The sequence below is a fragment of the Hyperolius riggenbachi genome, chromosome 4 (genome assembly GCF_040937935.1).
Source record: "Hyperolius riggenbachi isolate aHypRig1 chromosome 4, aHypRig1.pri, whole genome shotgun sequence".
Classification (NCBI taxonomy): Eukaryota; Metazoa; Chordata; class Amphibia; order Anura; family Hyperoliidae; genus Hyperolius; species Hyperolius riggenbachi.
The window spans coordinates 121,643,109-121,669,642 of record NC_090649.1 but is presented as its reverse complement, the minus strand read 5'-3'; the positions used below and the strand labels follow the sequence as shown (position 1 = coordinate 121,669,642).

General features: G+C 44.3%; 1 protein-coding gene across 3 annotated transcripts in view; it reads left to right on the top strand.

Moving 5' to 3' along the window:
• The window catches only part of FBXO36 (F-box protein 36), a 90,499-nt gene that overhangs the window by 41,555 nt on the left and 22,410 nt on the right, over positions 1–26,534 (top strand). For all 3 annotated transcript variants that reach the window (XM_068280503.1, XM_068280501.1, XM_068280502.1), the window contains exon 3: positions 21,144–21,316. In XM_068280503.1, the coding sequence (XP_068136604.1) occupies positions 21,144–21,316 (173 nt within the window). The remainder of the gene's footprint in view (positions 1–21,143; positions 21,317–26,534) is intronic.

Here is a 26,534-nt window from a genome sequence, read left to right as displayed (position 1 = left end):
GCTCTCTTCATTGCCAGTTTGCCACTTAGCAGGCATAAGTTCGTAGCGCTCACTATGCTACTCTGATAAGGCATGTTAGCATTGATAAGGCGTGTTAACTTTGATAAGGCATGCTATTTGTCTTAGTGAATCAAGCCCATAGTCATCACTCAGCCAATCAGGGATGCGCCACGTAGGGGGAAATATTGTGGAGGAGATAGGGGCATAAGGACTGCAAGAAGGCACGAGATCCACTAGGCCTTACACCAGTATTACAAATAGTGCTCATTAACAGGGTCGGATTTACCATAAAGCACTGTAGGCATGTGCCTACAGGCGCCTGGTTATGAAAAGGTGGCTCACTCCCCTCCCTTAGTTCCTCCCTCCCTCCTTCCCTATGCAGAGTCCTGAACAGGGCATAAATGAGAGGTTATTCACCCTGCTCTCTGCATTCTACTGACGAGATCTCCCTTCAGTCTGGGGCACCACTAGCTACTTAATACTGAGAGTAACTCTGGCTACCTTATGCTAAGGGGCACCTGTAGCTGTCTGTGACGGGCAAGACAAGTAAGAGAGAAGTGACAGCTGGGCCAGCCAGTACACTTGCGGTGTGGTTCAGAGGGAGTTTGTAGGTTCATGGAGGGCGGAGTCTAGGGTGGCAGAACATCTGTGCCTATAGGCTCCTGTGATGTAAATCCAGGCCTGCTTATTAATCTTGGCACCCGTATCACTTGACAAAAGATGGTGATAGTTGATTAACTCGAGCAGTTTAGTGTAAGACTAGGTGGCAGATATGAAGTCTGACTTATTATCATAATAAAAAAGACAGTTTCATGTTTGCTTTAAAGAGAAACTCCAACCTAGAATTGAACTTTATCCCAATCAGTAGCTGATACCCCCTTTTACATGAGAAATATAATGATTTTCACAAACAGACCATCAGGGGGCGCTGTATGACTGATTTTGTGCTGAAACCCCTCCCACAAGAATCTCTGAGTACCGCGGTACTCTGGGCAAACTGCCACAATGTAACAATGTTCACAGACAGGAAATAGCTGTAACAGCTGTCTCTAACAGCCAAAACAGCTAGGAGCAGCTACATAACCTGCCCAAAGTAACAATGTCACCATGTAATAAATGTCAGAATGTAAATCGGGGAGAGGAAAGATTTTAGAATGGGCAAACACTGACTAAATCATTTATACATAATTGTGGTAAAAATGAAGAACTTTTTTTACTACATTATTTTCACTGGAGTTCCTCTTGAATTCACAAAATTTGGGCATAGGTTCCCCTTTATATGCTAGAGAGGAGCTGTACTTACATGCAAAGAATCACCTGCAAGCACTGCTGTCCTATAAGGTCTCAGACACTCTCAGTAAGTTCCAGTAAGCTCCCTCAATACACTCCCTGTGACCTGACATCACTTCCTGTAGAAAGGTTATTTCCTGATCTTGTACTAAAAGGAGTCCACTTGGGGAAACGTACTATTTTTGCTGCACACTTTGCTTGTTGTCCTACACAGAAAAGCAGTCCCTGCAACCCTGAACAAAGTACATTCCTGCAATATACTCCTTGTGTCATTTTATTGCATAAGAAGAGAGACAAAGAATATAAGAATGTATTTAGGTGGGCTTTTTTTTGCACTTGTATAAAAAATAAGAAATCCAGATTCGACCACCACAAGCGTCTGAGGCTCCACCCCCAGGCAATATGGTCCATAACATTGGGGGACACTCTGCAAAGGGGAAATAAAGCCTGCCTTCCTTTGCAGATCATCCAGTGGTATGGGGCTTAGTCCTACCTCAGTGCTCAGAAAGTGTGAGTAAATACCCTCATGCATGCAGACACATATTACAATACAGAATACACTTAAATATAAATTGAACCCCTAAATGTCTACCCTCTCACAAGTAGATTTTGTAAAATTGTGCAATTTCCTTAGTGACCTATTTAAAATGTTACTAGGCCTAAGGCCAGTTTAAAAACGGGCGCTAGGCTCGGGCCGCGACCCCCGCACTGGCTCTCCTCAAAAAAACTGTGTGCGTGCCCCATTGGCGTGCACACGGCCGCACCCCCCTGGCCCCGTCCTCCACTTTTTTTTTTTTTTGCAATCACACAAGAGCTGCATCATGTCCCCAGCTCTGCACACTGCATCCATGTTGCCATAGCAACCACAGGGACACACGCAGAGATGTTTGGCCTCGTTCACATCTAGCTAGCGCAGATGGCCGTGCGATCAGAACGCAACGCGTACGATCACACACCATCTGTGCCGCTACCTGCTGCGCTGCTGATCCCATCCATTGACAGTGAATGGGTCAGCTCTGCACTTGAGGACGTAATGCATGCAGCAGTAAGCAAGTGCATCATAGCGCATCGTACTGCTGAGCAGCGCATATGATGTGAACGGCAGAAGGGCTGTCTATGCCCTTCTGCTGTTCTTGGGTGTCGCACATCATACGTGCTTCCAAATGCGCACAGAAGTGCGTATGATGTGAACGAGGCCTTAGAGCCGGCTGAACTGCGCGCATATGCGCAGATCGTTTTCAGCACGGACACAGGGACATGGGACGCAGAGACACCAGGATATTATTATATAGGATTTTAAATAAATACACAAAAATTTGATCTAATAAATAAACTAAAAAAAGTCTTTCTTTTTTCATCTGTACCTTTCTTCCTCTTCTTTTTTCATCTATATCCTTCTTTCTTTACATGTGTATTTCACATCTGTTGTGTTTGTGTAGTCTTTATGTTCTTCCAGCATTTTTACCTATATGCATATGCTTCTCTTTTAAATCCTCTGGCTAGGTTCACAAGGGCCCATTGCGATGTGTTGTAACGGCCACATTGGTCTCTATTCACTAAGGAGTTTAGACTAGTCTACAGATGTTTTTTAGTCTACTGATGGGTCGGTGTAATGCTGGAAACATACGGTGCGTTCCCGCAATCGATGCGCCGCTCGATTCCCGTCGATCCGCGGCTGCTCGCTTATTTCCGACCTGTCCGATTCGCGTTTCGATGGATCGTTTGGTCGATTTGGCATACTTTACATGAGAATCGACCTAACAATCATCGAAATTGCGCTCGGAAATGCTCGGAAATAATCGAGTGGCCCGGGAATCGAGCAGCGCAACGAGTGCGGGAACGCACCGTGTGTATCCAGCATAATGTTTTAGACCTGTTTTTAGACCTGGTCTAACTTTCAGTAATCACACAATTCACAAAGGCAAACAAGGAGTAACCACGCCCACTTTTTCTGACAGACCAGCTGATTTCTTGTCGGTAAAGTAATTCTGTGAGGTATTTTAAATGTGAGGATGGAACCTTTTGAATTAATTATGCAGGAGTTTAATTGTATGCAGAGGAGAGCTCATCAAAGGAGTAGGATGTCAGTCATAGCTACTTGTTTGTGAATTGCATCTTTTGATCATTTCCCCTGCTTTACCGACCTAATTGCCAAATGGTTTAGACCAGGTCTAAAAACAGGCCTAAAACATTTGGTAATAGTGAATTCCCCTTTGATGCAACTGACCAAACCATCAGTAGACTAAAAACCATCAGTAGACTAGTCTAAACTGCTTAGTGAATTGAGGCCATTGTATTGCAGAATGTCGCACTGTAACGTTGTTGTGGTCTGACAGAGTGTTTTATAATGCATTGCATGCATTGCATTGACCACACAATGCCCACATTAACAGTACAGTGAAGCATACTTTTTATTGACTGTATGCGACGCAACACGCGGATCACATGTGATGCCGCTTTCGATATCCATTGCGTTCCTGCTGTTACAGGGAACATAACGCAGCTCTCACTGTGAACCTAGCCTAATTCTTCTACCTTTTTTTTCTTTGTTCTCTTTTCTTCATATTCTGTACTGCTATTCTTCTAGATTGCAGCTTCCATGATGCATCTGATTTCTCTGGGCCCACTGTCACTCAGGAAGATCTCCCCCCTCCTCCAATCTCTCTCCTATCCGAAGTGTGGAGGGGTAGGAAAGCTGTAACTGCCATCATGTCATATCTTCTGCCACAGGTGATGTCAGTAATAGTAACGGGCAGGTCTCGTCCAACTGCTGGGGCTGACGGAGAAGGTCAGAAACTCTACTGCGCAGGTGCAGAGCGTGATCCCCCTCTGACCCGGTGTTGTTTGCAGGGCAGGAGACGAGGCCGAGACAAAGCCAGATCATCCTCTAGCCAACCTAGGCAGGTGCCTAGCGCCTAGTGGATATCAAGAGGCCTAGCTGCTATCTAATCTGAGCATCTTTCCCATCCCAGCTTACCATAAAATGTCAGGTTCAATGTAAGGAGAGCCAACACTGCTACCTTGCCTATGGCCTATGACCTCATTTCTCCTTTTTCCATCTCTGGGCTGAGAAGCTGGCAGAGACAATTTGCTCATGCTTAAAGTGTACCAGAGCTGATATAAACTAAAAGCTTTATACATACCTGGGGCTTCCCTCCAGCCCCATCCGCACGGATCCCTCCCACGCCGCCGTCCTCAGCCTTCTCCAGCTTCGGTACCGGGTCTAGTAACTTCAGCCACTGGCAGCCAGTCTGCGCAAAAGAAGTGTGCCCTCTATGTATCTCTCCAGCGGCTGCCATCTTCCCTCCCCACTGGCAGCCAGTCTGCGCAAAAGAAGTGTGCCCTCTATGTATCTCTCCAGCGGCTGCCATCTTCCCTCCCCACTGGCAGCCAGTCTGCGCAAAAGAAGTGTGCCCTCTATGTATCTCTCCAGCGGCTGCCATCTTCCCTCCCCACTGGCAGCCAGTCTGCGCAAAAGAAGTGTGCCCTCTATGTATCTCTCCAGCGGCTGCCATCTTCCCTCCCCACTGGCAGCCAGTCTGCGCAAAAGAAGTGTGCCCTCTATGTATCTCTCCGGCGGCTGCCATCTTCCCTCCCCAGTGGCAGACATAGCCGAAGATGGGCCCCTGTGCAGAATAAATGAATCGGGCCCCATGTGAGTGGGCGTGGTCATAACAGATCATGGTTGGATCCAAACAATACCGATAAGATAAAAGTACATGAACCTAGGGCACATTCTGTAGGCCGTATTAATGTAGCACACATTTTAAACTTGTATATTACTGGGGCACAAGTTGTTATCACTGTTTCTCCTGATTTTCAGAGAGAAATACATGGAGAAAACCCTAGAGTATAATCAGGCCCTAACTTGTGCAATGGCATGGGCCCTAGAGGACATGGGGCCCCCTGTGTCTGCCTCTGCCCCTCCCACCCCCAACCACGGGAATGCCGCACATCTATGCCTACTTTAGTGCATAAAAGTACCTGGGATATTCTGGGGTCCTAGCAATGCCCTTATCTGAAGACTGGTCAGAAATGCACATGTTAACTTAAAACAACACTAAGCTGTGGTTGCGACAGGAAAGCCAAAACTTGTTCATTTGCTTGAGGTGCAGTCTGGTCCTGACTATGGGAACTACTACAAAACAGAGCCTGTATATGTCACAAGCAAATACAACTGCCACTTAAAGGACAACCGAAGTGAGAGGTATATGGAGGCTGTCATATTTATTTCCTTTTAAACAATACCAGTTGCCTGGCAGCCCTTCTGATCTATTTGGCTGCAGTAGGGTCTGAATCACACCAGAAACAAGCATGCAGCTAATCTTGTCAGATCTAACAATGTCAGAAACACCTGATCTGCTGCATGCTTGTTCAGGCCGCCTTCAGACTGTGAATTGGTTGCAGCGGTGGCCGCACCGCCAAAAACAGGCCTTCGCACAGAAAAACGCTCAGGATTACTGACAAGTGGAAACAGGGCCATCCACTTGTATTGGCTATGCGAATCCGCATGCAGACAACACATGCGGATTTGCGATAGTGGAAACGGGCCCTAAAAGGAATAAAATATCACAGCCTCCATATACCTCTAACTAAAGTTGTCCTTTAAAGCGGTATCTTCACCATAAAAATCAAATTTCAACAGCAACTGGTCTGAGTGTATTAAGTGATAAAGATGCTATTACTGCATTCAAAACTTTCAAAACTTTTTCTGCTGTTATGATTTGGAGTTATCATATACCTTAGGAGCACTGGCTCTTTAGTAGTCGGTGCCAAAGAATTGCATGCTGGGGGTTCTTTTTATCTATAATATTCCTCCTCTTCCCTTTATTTCCCTGCCTGCTGCTTATCTGAAATTTGATCCCCTACTCATTTGTGTTTACAAGCAAGGCTGAGGTGGCTCAGCGATTGGAAGAGACAAGAAAAAAAATAAAGGGCAGAAATGACATCACGAGTTAGCCTTAACTGTGGGCAAAAGACATGGCCCCCACCAGGAACAGAATTCTCATCATTTACTATATAAAATTCACTGAAATCAAAACATTGACAGTATAATACATGTGTTATGTAAGTAGCTCAAGTATTTATCTACTTATATATATGTTTTTTCCCTGGCATAGTATGGCTGATCGTACTGCTTTAAGTACGTATATAGTCACAACAGACACAAAGAGACAAGCATTTTAAAACGTTAACATTCATTGATGACAATTTAAATAACACTGATCTTACATGTAACCTAAAAAACATGTCTAGTTTACAGTCCCACATTAGGGGTATGTTACTGTTAATAGCAGATCTTTACAATAGTTGTCTCTGTCTGCTCTATATGAACAGTCATACTTTACCTTTACTTCAGAGTATCTTGACAGTGGTTGCAGAGGAGGACTTGAGAATGCTTTATAACTGAATGGTAGTAACACTCCTTCATGGATACGTGCTGCACATGAATATCAGGGATCTATTTCTCTGTTCTTGTGTCTCGTTGATTCAGTTTGAGCTGGTATGGATGTGGCAGCAGCAACTTCCTCAAACTGACTTTCCTCATAATAATTCCTCCCCTCTCTGGCCCCACCCCCTCTGCTTTTTCTAACAACAAACCCAAACACTTCGTATCAAAAGCACTCTGTCTGTTTGGCTTGCGCAAATCCATGCTCCCATCTACTAAAACGTAGAAAAGCTACTGTTTTCCCAGGAACAGTGCCAAAATACCTCCCTTCCTCTGTTGGACAAATTATAGAACAGCTCCTTGCCATTGCTGTGTAAATATAGTACTGTGTTTCAGAATGGCACCTTTCTCTGACCTTATTCAAGATCAGCGTAATTATCACAGTAATTTAATTTAGATTCTATTAAAAGGATTAGTTTTGTTTCACCTTGGACATGAGAGTGTTATCGAGGCTGGTTGGTGCTACAATCTGATTTTTTTTTATTTCAGTTTTCAGACCAGCTACAGTACTTGAAACATAAAGAATGTATTTTTCCACCCTTCCGTCCCCCTTTATGTGGATCCGAGATGAAAAACTAACTGTAACAAGTAACTTGTCTATATATCTTATCTAAAGCTTACATGGTTTCCACAGCAAATCTAGCTGCAAACAGCCCCAACAACTTATGATTATTTATTCCTGTGATATTCCCCCAATTCCCAGGTTGAACCGCTCCATTGAAACATCGGTTATAAACAGAATTTTCTTGACAGATGTAAATATATATATAACGCAAACTGGTATCTTTATAAACTGTTCTTATATTATGTGATATCTACCTAATAAAGCTTGAAAAAAATGATACTAAGAGATGGACGGGACCTTGGGAACTTAGTAGGGTGGTTTTAGTCCTCCAGCTCCCAGGTTGACCTAATCCACGCGGAAAGTTACCGAGTGGGGAAAAAAAAATGGAAAGATGGACACTATATGTAGATATATTATTATTATGACCTATATATGTCATGTGATTTGTTTGAATATATGTAAAATTATCTTAAATGTATATCTCTGTTTGTTTTAAAGATACTATGCTTTATTTTTATGAAGCTGTTGTGGAGCTCTGTGGAGACTTGTCTTTCCATCACCTGAGCAGGATGCCTGTACACCGCTAATTCCTGAACTGTAACCTAAAACGTTGACTGAAGATTGTATTAGGCAAATGTAAAATCTGTATGTTGCTAGTGAACGCCTGCCATATTTTTTATGTTTCCCTATGTTTATGATGCTTTGTCCTTAAAAGCCTTATGCTGGCGCATTGTTAATATAATACTGTATATTGTTAATATAAACAGCAGTAAAAGCCAAAGGCAAAAGGAGGGGCAGGTTGGTTACACTTTCTGCCAATATGCACCAGTTTCTAGTCTGACAGGTCTCAGCAGGGGAGACTCTTAATTGTTACCCGTAAGTGAAGCTGCTTTAGGCCCGGTTCACATTAGCGGTTTTCAGCCAAACGGACCGGATGGCCTGACCGGATCCGGACCGGATCCGGATCGGAACCGTACGGTTCTGATCCGGATCCGATCCGGATCCGGTCAGGTTGCATCAGGTGTTCATCCGGATGCGATCCGGATCCGTTTGGCAAAAGTCACGTTAAAAAAAAAAAAAATGTTGGGGTCTGGGAGGTCAGCAGAAGGGGGGCCTGTGGAATCAGGCCCTCCGCTGTTTAGCACTCACCTCCACCTCCAACATGCTGCCAACATCTCCAGCTCGTGCTGCTCCACTCCAAAATGGTTGCCCATGTGTCCCCAGCCAATATCGCCGCAACAATCCTCATAGGAAGTGGGGTAGAACATCCGGATTTTTTGCCAGTGTGTTGTGCGCTCTCCGGTTCTCATTGGTTTCCATTGGCCGGATGGTGCAGTCCGGCTCCGCCCCGGATACGGCTGCCGGAGGAGCCGGACCCAAAAATAGCGCATGTTGGAACGGACACCGGAGTCCGGATCCGGTCCGGCTCCGGTCCGGACGAAACGGACGCATGTGAACACTGGCATAGCCTTACATTGCTATGCCGTGCGTCCGTTTCGTCCGGCCAGCATGCGGTGCGGCTCCGGTGCGGCTGCGGCACGGCTATTCCGGATAGCCACCGCTAATGTGAACCGGGCCTAAAGGGTTAGTGGTAATCATTAATGAGCAAGCCAATGGGGAATGGTGCAGGTCAGAATCCTTGTGAAACCACAGATGGAGGTCCTCATGTGTCATTTACAAGCAGAGGTTCACTTTTGACTAAAAGGCACTCTGAGCTAGATACAGCTGTGGACAAGGCGTATTTACCTGAGGATGTAACTTCAGGCCACAAAATGCGTTGCTTTTGTCCTCATTAATAAAACTATATTAACTATAAAACTACATTAATTGAACGTTGTCATCATTGGCCTCAATTCACGGAGCTTTATCAAACACTTTATCAAACGTTTGATAATTTACCTCATGGGTAAAATCTAATTTTGAATTCACTAAGGTGTTATAGAATTATTGAACGTTTTATTGGTAAAACATTCAATAATTATATAACACCTTAGTGAATTCAAAATTAGGTTTTACCCATGAAGTAAATTATCAAACGTTTGATAAAGTGTTTGATAAAGCTCCGTGAATTGAGGCCATTGAAGGTAAACTTACAGTTACCTTCCTTTTGAGCAGTTTTTAGTTTTTAAACTTTTATTGGGCTCCTCCTGTCACTAGCTACATCTCTTTTGACAAGTGTTGTATTACTATTGTCCCCACAGCCCTAATTCCTCCCATGATGCACCTCTGTTCTCTCCACAGCACTCTGGACATCAAGGGGATTCTTTATTAGCATAATTCATGAATATTTATATGTATATTATACAAACCATTTTACACCTGCACATAGATGTTTGGAGGAAATAATGAATTGTGTTCGCAGGGCTGAGTGTGCTTCATTGTGTGTCAGTCAGACAGCTGTGAACCCGGCTCACCTCATCTTGGCATCCCTTAGATCACAGGGTGTGTGCTTAGCTTTGATAAATAGTGTTCTAGAAAACGGGGACAATCTGTTACATTTGAGATATCTCTTTTAATGCAAAGAAAGTAGGAGATGTGATGAAAATATGACGCATTTAATGCAATAGACCTCAATGAAACCAATAGCATATTCTATCTACTGTTTTTAAAGGACAACTGAAGCGAGAAGGATATGAAGGCTGCCATATTTATTTCCTTTTTAAGGACTCTTTTTACTTACCTGGGGCTTCCTCCAGCTTCTACAAGTCACGTGTGTCACTTGTTGCAGCTCCGGTCTCCTCCTGTATCCCACTGGCAGCCTCTGAAGATTGCTGACCACCGGATGGGTCAGCGTCTTTTGCGCATGCACAGGCTTGCATTCGTGTCACCAGGAGCATACTGCAGGTCGGCGATCTTTAGAGGCTGCCTGCGGGAGAAGACTGGAGCGGCAGCGAGCGACACACATGACTTGTAGGGCCTGGAAGAAGGTGAGTAAAAAAAAATATTTTTACTAACCCGGGGTGGGTAAGTAAAAATACGTTTTTTTTACTCACCTCGTGAGTCCTTTAAGCAATACCAGTTGCCTGGCTATCCTACTAATCCTCTGCCTCCATCAGGAGCCCGTGATGAGTTATCTTTGACAAAACGCAGTGATGAGCTACGCCCCCACGTGACCGGCTGTATGCTTGCTGGGAGATAAGGGGAGATACGAGGCGGCAGACGTGTGAGCGGCTACCCGGGACCGCAGCAGTGTTTACTATACAATGCGCTTGATCTTCCTAAAGATGGCCACTAACGGTCCAATTTCTAGCGAAAAATCGTTCGAACGATCAGAAATTCTGATCGGATTGGTTGTAAATAATCACCATTGGTAGACACAATCGACTATGAACGAGTGAAAAAAATGTCGCCCGAATGAATTTTCGTCGAACGAAAATTTGGATTTTCTTGGTGGTCGTTATAGATAGGAAGCAATGATTGGTTAGTTGATGGTGTAGTGAACGATTTTTCGTCCGATCAGAATTTCTGATCGCTCAAACGATTTTTCGCTAGAAATTGGACCGTTAGTGGCCAGCTTTACATTGTGAGTGCAACTCCAGTCTTTTTATGTATACAATAAATGGTTTTACGCTATGTGGAGCTTTGCTTGAGTTTCTAGAGCGAACAAAAGTGGCTCCAGGACCTGCCTGTCCCCCATATTGCCTTATATCCTTACCTCCGGATCTGTTGGAGGCTAACTGGGTGAGTGCGGGCACATTGGGGGGAGTGTGTCCCTGCACGAGGTGATGGTTTCCTTGGATTGCGCTGGAAAGGTGGAGGACATTGTGTATCTTATCTGGTTACGCTATGTGTCCATTTTCTCTATTTTTTACATGACCTGTCGGCTGGATATTGAGAAGCTGTTTACTTATGACCTGGGATCGCAGTATCCCGTTTGGAGCTGAGTGGACTGTGTGACATAAGGAGATGGTAATCTTTTTGAACTGAACTCTTTTCAATAATTTCAGCCATTGAGCGCAGTAGTTCCTTTTTAAATTTGTGGTATCTTTACAGTGATTAATCCTATTTGCGCACCATGTATTGCTAAGGATATTGGGCCTGATTCACAAAGCGGTGCTAACAGTTAGCACGCTAGTGAAAAGCCCTTTATCACGCCTAAACTCTGTTTAGGCATGATAAGTTTAGGTGTGATAAGTTTAGTCATGAAAAGTTTAGGTGTGATAAGTTTTTAGGCGTGATAAGTTTAAGCACCAACTGGGTTAGCACCGCAGTGCACAGCTGATCAAAAGTTTTGCGCTAGCAAAGTCTGGTGCACTTTGCATAGCGTTTAATGGCGCTGCTTTGCGTGCGGGACTTTGCGCGCGATCTAAACTTATCTAAACTTATGCCTAAACCTATCATGCCTAAACTTATCATACCTAAACTGAGTTTAGGCATGATAAAAATGGTTATCACACCTAAAGTCTTTAACTGGGTTATCACCGCTTTGTGAATCGAGCCCATTGTCCATAAGCGCAGATCTATATATTTCTATTAAGGGATTAGTAATCAGCGCTGGTTTCAGAAACTGTTCGGCAAGTGCCGGATAGTGATCAGTAAGCAGTGATGGTTTTGGTAGGAAGGTTAGTGTTATCGGTTCGTGTTAGTGTGATTGCAACCTATAGCAGTCACAGTCCGTGTCTAAATTCCATTGTGGCATTTATAAATGTATTCTTCTACAGGGGACTACACATTAGTCGAAACGGAGTCTGTTGTGTGGGCAGACCTGGCTGCAATGGGGACTCATCCTACTGCTGTTTGAGGTCCTCGAGTACCTGCATGCATCAAAGAGCTTATAATACTTAGAGCTATAGTTACATCTGAAAGCTGCCGGATGTCCAGAGCTATGTTTATTCACAGTTGTTAACGTGAATAAAATCCTGCATTTTTTAAAAAATAGCCAGTGCTGGTCATCATCTTTTTTGCTGGACTACACCAAGTCATTGCTAGCCACACTGACTAGACCAAGCACAGCTAACAAGGAGGGACAGGTGTGCTGTCTGAGAAGGAAAATATGGGATGTAACGTAATGGGTGGTGATGCAGAAATACCGTCTATAGCCATGTCTGCTCTCTGCTGGTACAGATTTTGTTGGTGAGATGTATGGCAGCCTACTGGCTAGCAATATAAATCAAAACAAGCACAACAAACACAACAGGATCAGCCTACTATGGCATGGTCCACTTCATTGATGACTTCTGGGAGGTAGTGGGCCTTCTGCCTGTTCACAGATTTACTAAAGCACTGAGCTGCCAGCACATTTATGAGTGACCCCAGAGCCGGGACAAGGTCCTCCAGCACCCAAGGCTGAGACACCAAAGTGCGCCCCTCCATCCCTCCCACCCCAGCCGTCACACACTGATTGCTATTAGACTAAGAGGGCCACAGGGCCCACAACCTCCCCAACACCTTAATATCTAGTTATATGGCATGCAGTCACTGCTATGTATCCCCTTTTCTTATTTCTTTCTGCTTCAAACACAATTAGGAATGACAGCTGAATGAATTGTGCGCCCCCTCCTACACTGCGCCCTGAGGCTGGAGCCTCTTCAGCCTATGCCTCGGCCCGGCCCTGAGTGACCCACACAAAATTCACAATTATATACAGTAGCTGGTCTGGGATGGGAGCATTAACAAAAGTTATATTTATATACATTTTTAAAGATTTTTTTGTAAACAACATAGGGATTCCCTGCTAGGCTGTACTAGCTCCTGTCCTGAAGCCATTGTAGCCAGTAACAAGAAAGAGCTTTTGAGCATGGAGGACCCCTAAGGTCTCATAACCAGCTTACTATGCCTGTCAGCAATGGAGGTGGTGGGGAGTTTCTTGCAAATAGAAACACTCTCAACACTCCACACAAGCTCTTCAAATGCCAAATAATGCAAAATAAAGGTTTATGGTCCTGTCTGGTTACCCTGATAATAGAGCGCTCAGATAAGCCCACTAGCCCAGTAAAGTGTTCAGGGTTATGTTGTATTTTTGTTTCTTTTGTTTGTTTTTATCCTCTTAGGTGTAGAATTATAGTCAATACACCACATAGTGGTTTTCTTTTTTTTTGTCTGCAGAGTTCTTCTCTGGGAACTCAATCTTCATCTGCAGACCACAAGTTGCACCACATTTGAAAAGGTCATTCTAATGGGATTTAAAAGGGGTAAAATGAAAAACCTACAGAAGAGAATTATTAAGTAATCCACACATTTATTGATTTCCAATTTTTTTTATTTTTAAAAGGACAACACTTAGTCCACAAAGAAGTACCTCTGTAATACTTACTTACTTAATCCTGTGTCTCCCACTGGAGCAAAGGGCCTCAACAAATGTGTGCCACCGGTTTCTGTCCTGGGCGATTTTTTCTATCTCAGTCCATGATGCCCCCGCCTTCTTTATTTGTTCCTCTACACTTCTTCTCCAAGTTATCTTTGGTCTTCCTCTTTTTCTGCTGCCTTGAGGATTCCATTTTAAGGCTTCTTTCTCAATTGACTTGTCCTTGCGAAGAGTATGGCCAATCCATCTCCACTTTCTGCGTTTGATCTGCAAGTCCACTTGTTGTTCTTGGGTTCTTTCCCACAACTCTTTATTTGAAATTACATTTGGCCACCAGATATTTAGTATTCTTCGAAGGCAGCGGTTTATAAAGGTTTGGAGGCTTTTTGTTATCTCTGCTGTCACCTTCCATGTCTCACATCCATACAGGAGGACTGTCTTCACATTACTTTGGAATATTCTCAGTTTGGTTTTCGTGGAAATATCATGGGATCTCCAAATTTGGTACAGTTGTACGAAGGCTGCGTTTGCCTTTTTGATTCGACTTTTGGCATCCGCACTGGCACCACCATTCATTGTCATCAGGCTGCCCAGATACTGAAACTCAGTCACAGTATCTAAAGGTTTTCCATACACCTGGAACTTTCGTTTAGGATCAACATTGCTGTTTAATCTCATCTCTTTAGTTTTCTTGCAGTTAATCATCAGACCTACCCTCTGGCTCTCCTCTAGTAGGTGGGCTAACTTTATTTCCATATGTTGGAAACTTTGTGAGAGTAAGCAAACATCGTCTGCAAAGTCGAGATCCTCTATATGTTGTGTCAGCCCCCATTGTAGTCCAGTTCTGTTTCCAAGACATGTCTTCCTCATGACCAGATCCATTACTATCAGGAATATAGTGGGGGAGAGGGCGCACCCCTGTTTGACTCCTGTGTTGACTTCTATTGGATCGCTTAGCATGCCATTGTGAACAACTTGGCATGTATAGTCCTCATAAAATTGTTTTATAAGAATTATGAGGTTTCTTGGTATTCCGTATTTCTCTAAGGATTTCCACATGGACATTCTTTCCAAGGAGTCAAATGCCCTGAGAAAATCTATGAAGACCAAATACAGTGGGACTCCTAGTTCCAGACATTGCTCTATTATAATGTGCAGTGTGTTTATTGTAATACAATAGTATAATTGTGTATATATTCAGAAAGACAAAATGGCAATTCCCAAATACATTACATTGAATGAGAAATTGGCAGACAATCCCTTGTCGTTTTACAGCAGTGACATATCCCACCACCATCCACTGAGAAAGGAGAAGGCAGTTCATTGGGGGGCGTCATATACGGATTTTCATATACAGTTGTGCAGATTTCTCAAAACCAGTGCAGGGAAAACTAGTGCAACTGGAGCAGATGGACCAGAGACTCTGAGACTGATTCACCATTGCTTCAATCTGCTCTAGTGTGGACAGAACCAGATTTCCAAGCTAAATAGGTGTCTGAGCCAGAATGGGGTTATGGGAAACTTAGATTTCATGGTAAAGTGTGTGGAAAAGCCAACATTGGGTGTACTGGATTGCAGATTTACAGGTGTGTTGTGTATCCGAACCAGAACTAGGGGTACTGGAACATAGAATTTCCCAGGTGCCATGTGCATGCGAGTCAAAGGGAGGACACAGGAAAAAGGATTGTCAAGTTCTGTGTGCATTTATGTCAAAATGGGGTGCTGGACACGTATGGTACATTTCCAGGCAAGGTATGCATATGAGCCACAACTGGGGGTAATTGGATAAAGAAATTTGTCATATATTGCAGACACCAGAGTCAGGATTGGGGGTACTGAGACAGAGATTTCCAGGAATGTTGAGCATCTGAGGCAGAATTAGGGGTGTAGGGACACAGAGAATTCCAGAACTGGGGGTGCCGTACACAGAGATACCCAGCTGCAAAGCATTGGAGCCAAAAGTGGGGTACAGGTTGGCACTGGCTCTTTCTAGGTACTGTATGTGGCAGAACCAGGAATACGGCTTTGTTCACACTATATGCACTCCCGTGCACATTTCGCTAGCGCGTATGGTGTGTGACACACAAGAAGATAAGAAGTGCATAGACAGCACTTCTGACCAGACGTGTATCTGGAAGGGTGCAGGCATGGCACATGCCCCAGACGACCTCCCTCTTCAATCAACGGGGGAGGGGGGCGCGCAGTGCTACTGACAGCATTCCTGAATCTAAAGGAGTAACAATCATTCAGCAGCCTTGCCGTCTCAGGTTTTGTCATATATCTACATTAGAAGCTATTGAGAGGTGAGCTCCGAACTTTTCCCTCTCTCCCTACGACATGTCTCAGTCCCCTGAGATAGCAGCCGATGCTTTTGGTCTGCTCTGGAGGTTACAGGATCTCCCATTCATTCTCCTCTCTGCCATTCACATATTCCTCATTCTTATCTCAGTGTTCTGTTTACTTACTTTAATTTATGACACTCTCTGCACTTTAACCATTACCCTGCTGGAATATCTGTGGCCAGTTTTAACAACTTCTCTTTTGTACAGTGTACCTCAATAGTTAAAATGCATTATATTTCTAGCTCAGTATATATCTACTGATATTTAATAGGTGGTCAGGCTTTTATTATGTTATAATCATTGCTGCAAATGTTTCATTGCTTTCATTCATATGAGAGTGGTGGCTGCCATATTTTTTTCCTTTTAAACAATACCAGTTGCATGGAAATCGTGCTGATCTTTCCGTTCACTAGGGTCTAAATCACACACCTGGAACAAGCATGCAGCTAACCTTGTCAGATGTGTCATAGACATTTGATCTGCATGCTTGTTCAGGGTCTATGGCTAAGGCAGGAATCACACTTGTCTTTCAGTTTTCAGCTCACCTTTTTCTGCGTACATTTTCTGCACACCAAGTGTGTTTCTATGCAGAAAAACGTGCGTTTTTTTCACAACAGCTAATGTAATTGAAACAGAAAACGGACAAAATGTGCAGAATCATCATGCAGAAAGTCCGTTTTTTTCTGTGCAAGAAAAACACATTAAAGAGACTCCGTAACAAAAATTGCATCCTGTTTTTTTTATCATCCTACAAGTTCCAAAAGCTATTCTAATGTGTTCTGGCTTACTGCAGCACTTTGTACTATCACAGTCTCTGTAATAAATCAACTTATCTCTCTCTTGTCAGACTTGTCGGCCTGTGTCTGGAAGGCTGCCAAGTTCTTCAGTGTTGTGGTTCTGTGATGCATTTTCCCCCTTCACGCCTCTCTCTGCACACTGCCTGTGTGTTATTTAGATTATGGCAGGTTCTCTCTGCTCTATTAACTTTTACAAGCTGGATAAATCCTCCTCTGAGCTGGCTGGGCTTTCACATACAAATAGGAATTACATACAGGCAGAGCTGTCTGCACTCTGCAGGAAGAAACAGCCTGACACTTCAGTGGAAGATAGCTGCAGGGGGAAAGAAACACACAAATGATCTCTTGAGATTCAAAAGGAAGGGTGTATACAGCCTGCTTGTGTATGAATGTATTTTCTATGTGTGGACATACTGTACATCAACCTACTTCCTGTTTTGGTGGCCATTTTGTTTGTTTATAAACAAACTTTTTAAAACTGTTTTTAACCACTTTTAATGCAGCGAGGAGCGGCGAAATTGTGACAGAGGGTAATAGGAGATGTCCCCTAACGCACTGATATGTTTACTTTTGTGCAATTTTAACAATACAGATTCTCTTTAAATGTGAACTAGCCCTTTGATTAACATGAGTGCTTCAGTTCAGAAAACGCGTATGAAAACAGTCAAGTATGTTCCCTGCCTGAAAGTATTAGAGGCAGAGGATCAGAAGGATAGCCTCATGTATTTCATAGTGACTGTTACATTCTGGTATTTGTGTGTGCACATGTGTCCTGAATGCATGAAGGGGTTACCCTGTCCAAAAAGGTTAGAGAGGATGCTGCTGATTGGTGTGTGTGGGAGGGGCAATCTTAGTATTTTCTATGGGCGCTGTCTTACCTAGCTACACCCCTGCTTCTGACATTTAGACTATATGCACTGTGCAGCAGTGGGATGCGCTATCGTACTGCTGCTTGCATTTTGTCAAAGCGCAGCGCTCATTCCATTCACTGTAATGAAGGGGATCAGCAGCGTAACACATGGCAAGCAGATGACATGCAATCGACTGCACTTGCTTTCCAAATGCATGGCCATCTATGTTGCCTAATGTGAATGAGGCCTAAGTGGAAAATAATGTACTGTATGCAGACACTTGAAAGATGGAGAGAAGAATACAGAAAAGGGCGTACTAGACCGAATATTGCACAGATTTGTGTGTCTACTTATTTGAAACACGCACAATTACATTCTATGTACTTTTTGGGAAAGCACTTAACTCAGCTGCACCTTTTATATATCTAGTTAACATATTCTGAAATATAACTGAAATATGTGAGTCCAGGATTAAGGTCCAAAATTGCTTTGAGCAAGTTTGGACTTGTCCAGTCCTGTTACATTACCTGTCCAGACTTGTATATTTTTTCTGCTTCATCTTAGTGAAAGGCAAGTTAATGCAGCCCTGTGTACTTGAAATCGCACATCACAACAATGGTATAACTACAAGTTACAGCACCCCATAGGAAATATGTAAAAGGGCACACTCCATTAACCCTGTGGAATCAGGCTTCGAATTTAACCCGTTGGGCCTGTGCACACCATCCAATATTTGCTCCTAACTGCTGAATAAAGTGATGGGGCTGTCCATTGATCAGGAGTGAATACTTGTATTGACGGCGAGGAAACAAACATTTTCATGGTTGTTAAATAATGTGACATGCAGGACTGAACATCATGACCATGGATGTGTGCTATGGATACAGTTGAAGGTGCTGGTATTGGGTAAGGAGTAGCTGCTGATATGGACAGGACATGACTTTTATGTGCAGAACTCAGCTGGGGAGCCTCATGGTATTGGTAAATATGGTTTTGACTCCTCCCCCGCTCCAACTCTATTCCTTGAGTCCACCTTCCTGTATGCTCCCCAGGGGATAAAATAATCTGGAGCCAGAGCCTCAGCCTACAGAAATGCTGATGGTAACCTTCTATACTACCATAACCCTTTCAATAAAGTAACCCTGATTTCCTCACAATTGGGTTGCTTCACTTTGTAGATTTCAGTGCCAGCATATGGCAGTAGCACTGACTATGTCAATGCTCTAGGGATTTCAGTGGGAGGTGCTTCGTGTCAGCATTCATGCATGGCTATACCTTAGCCCAGTGCTGTCCAAATTTGGGGACACTGAGGGCTGTACATTTCCCGAGATAAACTTTTACTCATTGCATAACTGTGTTCCTTTTATATAGTTTATAGGGCATTCCTCAAGCCAAATACTTTTGTTTTAATACTCTAATTCCCTATAAACGAAACAAGCCTCGCCCACAGCTTTTCAGAGTGCCATGGCATTTTCAGACAGTAGCAAGAGCTTATAGGAGCTCAGTCTAAACAGGGGGAGGTGGAAGTGTTACTTGCCATTGATTTCAGAGGCAGACGGGAGGAGGGAAGAGGAAAGGGGACTGAATTTACACACAGGCAAGCTGATAGCATCTCCAGCCCTTAGCCTGTGATAATGTGACAAACAGAACATGGCTGCCCTCATTGTATCACAGGAATAAATAATCATTAACTTTTGAAACTTTTGCAGCTAGATATGCTGTGTAAACTATCTACACTTTAGATAACATATATAGACAATTGTTAGAGTTAGTTTTTCATCTCGGATCCGCTTTCAGTAGGGATGCATGACCTCATCTCCACCTTTTCCCCAGAAAAGAAAGTGAATGTGGTCACCTCCTTTTGTCCCAATCTTATCAGGTAATTAATTACAAAGCCAAGGAGACCTAGAAATGAGCTCTTGAGCAAGAAGCTGAATCCAAAAATTCATATTTGACATAACTTCAGAATGTGAATCCTCAGGTAGTCCAGGTGAGTTCCACTGCAAGTTCTGATTACAAAACAGTCCAAATAACAGGTCCATATGATATTGTACAGCCGAGAAGTTCAAGGTAGTGGTTTTGTAGGAATGCAGCATAACAGACTAGTCATGTTAATGTGATTGTTGGTTTAAATACATTTACATTTCATGGTCTATTTTCGAAGGTTCTTAAAGTGAACCTGAAGCGGGGTAGAAAAAAGATACTTACCAAAGTAGAGAGAAGGCTCTCGATCCCATAGAGTCTTCTCTGTCTTCGCTCCATCCAGTTGTTCCACCAATGACCCCCGTTGAGGTTATTTGACCTGCAGGTTGAATACCTCTTTGGTACTCCTCGTGCAGGGTTTCGGAAGTACTCGTGCCCCAGAGTTCCTCCTAAAGTCGCGTGGATCCGGAATGCGCACATGTGAGTCCGGGCTCAGGCATGCACACTACGGAGGCGCCCTGCCTTTGGAAGCACTCATGGATGGAAGTGCTTCAGAATCCTGCCAAGGAGTACCATAGGCACATAAATCCAATGGGAGACAGCAGTGGAATAAGGGCATGGAGCGAGGACTGGGAAGGCTCTACTCTACATCCTCCTGAGCCTTCACTTCACATAGGTATGTATCTAACCTGAAGCAAGTCTCCTCGCGGAAGAGGTACACCTGTCTGGTCTCTCATGCTGTGTTGAGGGGGCATGCATTATTCAGTTGTTTAAAGTGAAGCTCAGATTTTTGTAATTTGTACCACTTCATATATTTTGCCATCCATTTCCATTCAGCAATCCATTTTGCCACGTTACTAATCCTACTAAAAATTGTTTGAAGTCCCTTTCTGTTTTCCTGCATTGCAAGTGTTAAATAACTAGAGCTTTTATCTATGCTAATGAGCCTGTGGAATAGATAGGCTGCCTGGGGCTGGAGGAAGCTCCAGGTAAGTAGATCCTGTTTTTATGTCCTTTTTGTCCTTTAAGCACTATAATGTTACCAGCAGTGTTTCCTCAGCAATATAAAAGTGTTTTGCCTTCTGTTTACTTTTCAGCACATCAGGTTGTATTTCACTTGCTGTTCCACTGGCTCATTGGCATAGATAAAAGCTCTAGTTCTTTAATGCTGGGTACACAATTTACCCATTTTCATGCAATTTTCCGACCCGATCGTTTCTTCTGCTCGATTCTGCCCTCGATTCTCTTATCTTCGCTCGTTTTTCTTATCTTTTTCCATTCACTTCTATGAGAAATCAAGCGCAGAATCGATCTGGAGCAATATCGGACATGAGGGATTTTATCAATCGGACCCATCTATCGCATGGAAAATCTTACCGTGTGTGCCCAGCATAACACTGGCAATGCAATGATAGTAAAAATAAAAGCAGTTAAATAATGAAAATCCTTACAAGTTATAGCAGTAAGTCAAATATCTGCTTCCTCAGTGAGTTTAATTTGTCTAATACTTGATAATTAGCTGATTGTTTACAGGTGAAACAGAAAAGATGTGTGATGAAATAAGCTTGTATTATGAACTGGACAGCGTGCCTGTGCTTAGCCTGTAATAGCGTGAACTTTCTTCTGTCTATTTAATACTGAGGCTCTTTAGCTGATGCAGTAACACTGATTTCTCTCTGCAGCTCAGGTTGGCATAGTGTTTGGCCAGAAGGTATTGAATTACGTCATTAACCTGTGCCGAGGTCAGTACGATTTCTTGGAGCGCCTTCCTGAGTCAATGATGTTGTATATCCTGACTTTTCTGGACCTAGAGGACATTGCACAGCTCTCCCAGGTCTCTCAAACTTTTCAAAAGGTAAATGTGCTTTGACTTATTGAATCAATCTAGTATTTCTAAACCCAGCTGGTAATGTATAAAATAACATAATGTTGCTGAGCTGTTGTTCTTGGAAGAAGAGCAGGCCCTGTGTAGAATATCTTCATGGTGTAATGTACAGATATCAGGCCCAGATTTACCTCAAAGGAGCCTATATGCACAGCTGTCCTGGCACCCTAGACTTCACCCTCCATGAATCTACAAACCCCCTCCGAACTGCACCACAAGTGTGCTGGCTGGCCCAGCTGTCACTTCTCTCTTACTTCCCTCACCCGGGCCGTCATGGGTAGCTACAGGTGCCCCTTAGTATTAGGTAGCCAGAAGTACCCTCAATATTAAGTAGCTAGTGATGCCTCCAAGTATTATGTAGCCAGAGGTACCGCCAGTATTAAGTAGCTTGAGGTGCCTCTGACTGAAGGGAGATCTTGTCAGTGCAATGCTAAGAGCAGGGTGAGTAACCTCTCCTTTACTGTACACAAAAGAGACTGATTTGCCTGGCACTCAGCCATGGGACAAGCGCACGCGAGCAAGCGCCACACCGGCGCGAAACGGCTGTTGTGCCGTCCTTTCATCCCCTGGTCACACTCCCGCATCTGCCCTCCACACAGGTCAGAACGATCTACTGCATGTATGTTCCAAGAAATGTGACATGTTTTCTTGCCTCAACGGTGAAAATTTTTTGGAAAATAAAAGCGTTCACAGGAAGCTGTGCACAGACTGACTTTCATGTACTGTTGAACCTCTCATTTACACTCTGGACTCTGCATAGGGAAAGAGGGTGGGGGGCAATAGGGGAGGGGAGCCTTTCCTACATCAGGCGCCTGTAGGCACGTGCCTACAGTGCCTTATGGTAAACCCGGCCCTGACCGGTATAAAACAATGTCTGGGACTCCCCTAGCAGTATTCCGCATTTCTGAATGAATGATTACAAAAGTATGATCTGAAGTTTAGGTGAATAACTATAAGGCAGGCATAAGGAGAGGCGTGCCACCAGAACTGTGGGCTATAGAGAATTGTGGGGGTGGTTAAATAATGGGTGCAGTTATCTATACCTGGGCCTAGCCTATCATCTGTAACCACTGGAGACATATGCCTAAACTATTGTGTATATATTGATGTCCACAAGTAAGAGCCACTTCTTTACTATACAGTGTCACACACCCTCCACAGGAAGAAGTAGATCTTAATCAACACCCTGAACTTTTTAAGTGCAACAGCATACAGCAGTATGACCCCAATATCCGCCACTGGCAAGGATCGCCTGATGCTGGATACATGTGCTTGCCGGTTGCTTGTGCAAATGGCTAAAAAAGCACAGACCTTCCCCTCTAAATACTTACCCAGCCTCCAGCGATGTCTAGTAGCCTTTCTGCTGCTCCTAGCGAGCTCCTAACTGCTTTCCCGCATCCGCCGTGCACGGAAGTTGGCCTGTCACCTGACCCGCTGACTTCCATGCACAGCACCGGAAAGCCGCTAGCGCTAGGAGCTGCAGAAAGGCTGCTAGACATCACTGGAGGCTGAGTAAGTATTTGAAATGCCTCCAAACCTGCCCAAAACTATAGTGCCCGTTATCCATCAGGCATGCCGGTTAGTTGAGACTTCTGGTTCTGGATAACCGGGACTTTGCTGTACTTTTTTGTACTGAATACACATGCACAAATTTCCCTATCTCCAAAACTAATAATCACGCCAAAATAATGGGCCAAAAATAATAGTGAGAGTCGCAGAGCCTGCATGCTTATTCCTGGAGAGTAAGGGCCTGTTTCCACTATACACGGTGCAGTGCGGCTACATAGTCGCATCGCACCGCGATTGGTTACAAACAGTTTCCATTGCGTACTGGTTATGCGGAGCGGTACGTAGCAATCTGAGAATCTGCAGCATGCTGCAGATTGTCGCATCCGTGCCCCGTCTCCTCCAGTCATTTCCGCATCAGGAGATGCGGAAGTGACACGATTGCAAGTGGAAGTGATATGATGCGGCGAGGTAGCTGCACTTGCATTTCTTTGCAAATGGAAAAGGGCCCTAAGAATCTCAGAGCCTGAGTGATGGAGCCTGCACTGGTGTTCCTAGAGAGTGTCATAGCCTGTACATGTGTTACTAGAGAGTATCATAACCTGCACAAGTGTTACTAGAGAGTGTCATAGTCTGCACAAGTGTTCCTAGAGAGTATCATAGCCTGTACATGTGTTACTAGAGAGTGTCATAGTCTGCACAAGTGTTCCTAGACAGTATCATAACCTGCACAAGTGTTCCTAGACAATATCATAACCTGCACAAGTGTTCCTAGAGACAGGGGCGTAGCAATAGGGGGTGCAGAGGTTGCGTCCGCATCGGGGCCCTTTGGGCCAGAGGGGCCCCGAGAGGCCTTCCTTCAACTGCAGTATTAGCTCTCTATTGGTCCTGTGCTCATAATAATCACTTCTATAGATACTTTGAATAGTGGTAATCATTAACTTGCTGTTCCTAGTGTTGGGCGAACATCTAGATGTTCGGGTTCGGGCCGAACAGGCCGAACATGGCCGCGATGTTCGGGTGTTCGACCCGAACTCCGAACATAATGGAAGTCAATGGGGACCCGAACTTTTGTGCTTTGTAAAGCCTCCTTACATGCTACATACCCCAAATTTACAGGGTATGTGCACCTTGGGAGTGGGTACAAGAGGAAAAATTTTTTTAGCAAAAAGAGCTTATAGTTTTTGAGAAAATCGATTTTAAAGTTTCAAAGGGAAAACTGTCTTTTAAATGCGGGAAATGTCTGTTTTCTTTGCACAGGTAACATGCTTTTTGTCGGCATGCAGTCATAAATGTAATACATATAAGAGGTTCCAGGAAAAGGGACCGGTAACGCTAACCCAGCAGCAGCACACGTGATGGAACAAGAGGAGGGTGGCGCAGGAGGAGAAGGCCACGCTTTGAGACACAACAACCCAGGCCTTGCATGAGGACAAGAAGCGTGCGGATAGCAATTTGCATTTTGTCGCCATGCAGTCATAAATGTAATACAGATGAGAGGTTCAATAAACAGGGACCGGAAACGCTAACCCATCACAGATGTTCATTGTTCATGTTACTTGGTTGGGGTCCGGGAGTGTTGCGTAGTCGTTTCCAATCCAGGATTGATTCATTTTAATTTGAGTCAGACGGTCTGCATTTTCTGTGGAGAGGCGGATACGCCGCCGATCTGTGACGATGCCTCCGGCAGCACTGAAACAGCGTTCCGACATAACGCTGGCTGCCGGGCAAGCCAGCACCTCTATTGCGTACATTGCCAGTTTGTGCCAGGTGTCTAGCTTCGATACCCAATAGTTGAAGGGTGCAGATGGATTGTTCAACACAGCTACGCCATCTGACATGTAGTCCTTGACCATCTTCTCCAGGCGATCGGTGTTGGAGGTGGATCTGCACGCTTGCTGTTCTGTGTGCTGCTGCATGGGTGTCAGAAAATTTTCCCACTCCAAGGACACTGCCGATACCATTCCCTTTTGGGCACTAGCTGCGGCTTGTGTTGTTTGCTGCCCTCCTGGTCGTCCTGGGTTTGCGGAAGTCAGTCTGTCGGCGTACAACTGGCTAGAGGAGGGGGAGGATGTCAATCTCCTCTCTAAAGTCTCCACAAGGGCCTGCTGGTATTCTTCCATTTTGACCTGTCTGGCTCTTTCTTCAAGCAGTTTTGGAACATTGTGTTTGTACCGTGGATCCAGAAGGGTATTAACCCAGTAATTGGTGTTGTCCAGAATGCGCACAATGCGTGGGTCGCGTTCAATGCAGTCCTAGGCCGAAGAGGTCATAGCCTAGGGTCACAAAACCTGTTTATTGGGCAATTTCAATGGTGGCGAGTCTGACGTACATAAATCGCAGCAATGGCCGTTAGCAACGTCTGAATCTCACGAAATGTCTCATGCAGGTAGAAGACATATTGTTAGACTTGGGCTCCAAAGATGGGTTCCCTACATCTCTGCAAACCAGAGTTACAGGGCTCCAAATTTGGTAAAATCCCCCATAGGCTTTCATTGGGCCTCCTATTTACAGTTCCAAAATCTCACATCTTTTCAAAGGGCAATTACTCAGCAGTGGCAAATTTTCTAGCATTGTAGGGACCCTTAGGGGGAACATGACTGGTGAGTTTCGGGCCCCTAGGCCGAAGAGGTCATAGCCTAGGGTCACAAAAACCTGTTTATTGGGGCTATTTCAATGGTAGTGATGGTGACGTACATAAATCGCAGCAATGGCCGTTAGCAAAGTCTGAATCTCACGAAATGTCTCATGCAGGTAGAAGACATATTGTTAGACTTGGATTCCAAAGATGGGGTCCCTACATCTCTGCAAACCAGAGTTACAGGGGTCCAAAATTGGTAAAATCCCCCATAGGATTTCATTGGCTCCCTATTTCACTTTCCAAAATCTCACATCTTTTCAAAGGGCAATGGCTCAGCAGTACCAAATTTTCTAGCATTGTAGGGACCCTTAGGGGGAACATGACTGGTGAGTTTCGGGCCCCTAGGCCGAAGAGGTCATAGCCTAGGGTCACAAAAACCTGTTTATTGGGGCTATTTCAATGGTAGTGATGGTGACGTACATAAATCGCAGCAATGGCCGTTAGCAAAGTCTGAATCTCACGAAATGTCTCATGCAGGTAGAAGACATATTGTTAGACTTGGATTCCAAAGATGGGGTCCCTACATCTCTGCAAACCAGAGTTACAGGGGTCCAAAATTGGTAAAATCCCCCATAGGATTTCATTGGCTCCCTATTTCACTTTCCAAAATCTCACATCTTTTCAAAGTGCAATGGCTCAGCAGTACCAAATTTTCTAGCATTGTAGGGACCCTTAGGGGGAACATGACTGGTGAGTTTCGGGCCCCTAGGCCGAAGAGGTCATAGCCTAGGGTCACAAAAACCTGTTTATTGGGGCTATTTCAATGGTAGTGATGGTGACGTACATAAATCGCAGCAATGGCCGTTAGCAAAGTCTGAATCTCACGAAATGTCTCATGCAGGTAGAAGACATATTGTTAGACTTGGATTCCAAAGATGGGGTCCCTACATCTCTGCAAACCAGAGTTACAGGGGTCCAAAATTGGTAAAATCCCCCATAGGATTTCATTGGCTCCCTATTTCACTTTCCAAAATCTCACATCTTTTCAAAGGGCAATGGCTCAGCAGTACCAAATTTTCTAGCATTGTAGGGACCCTTAGG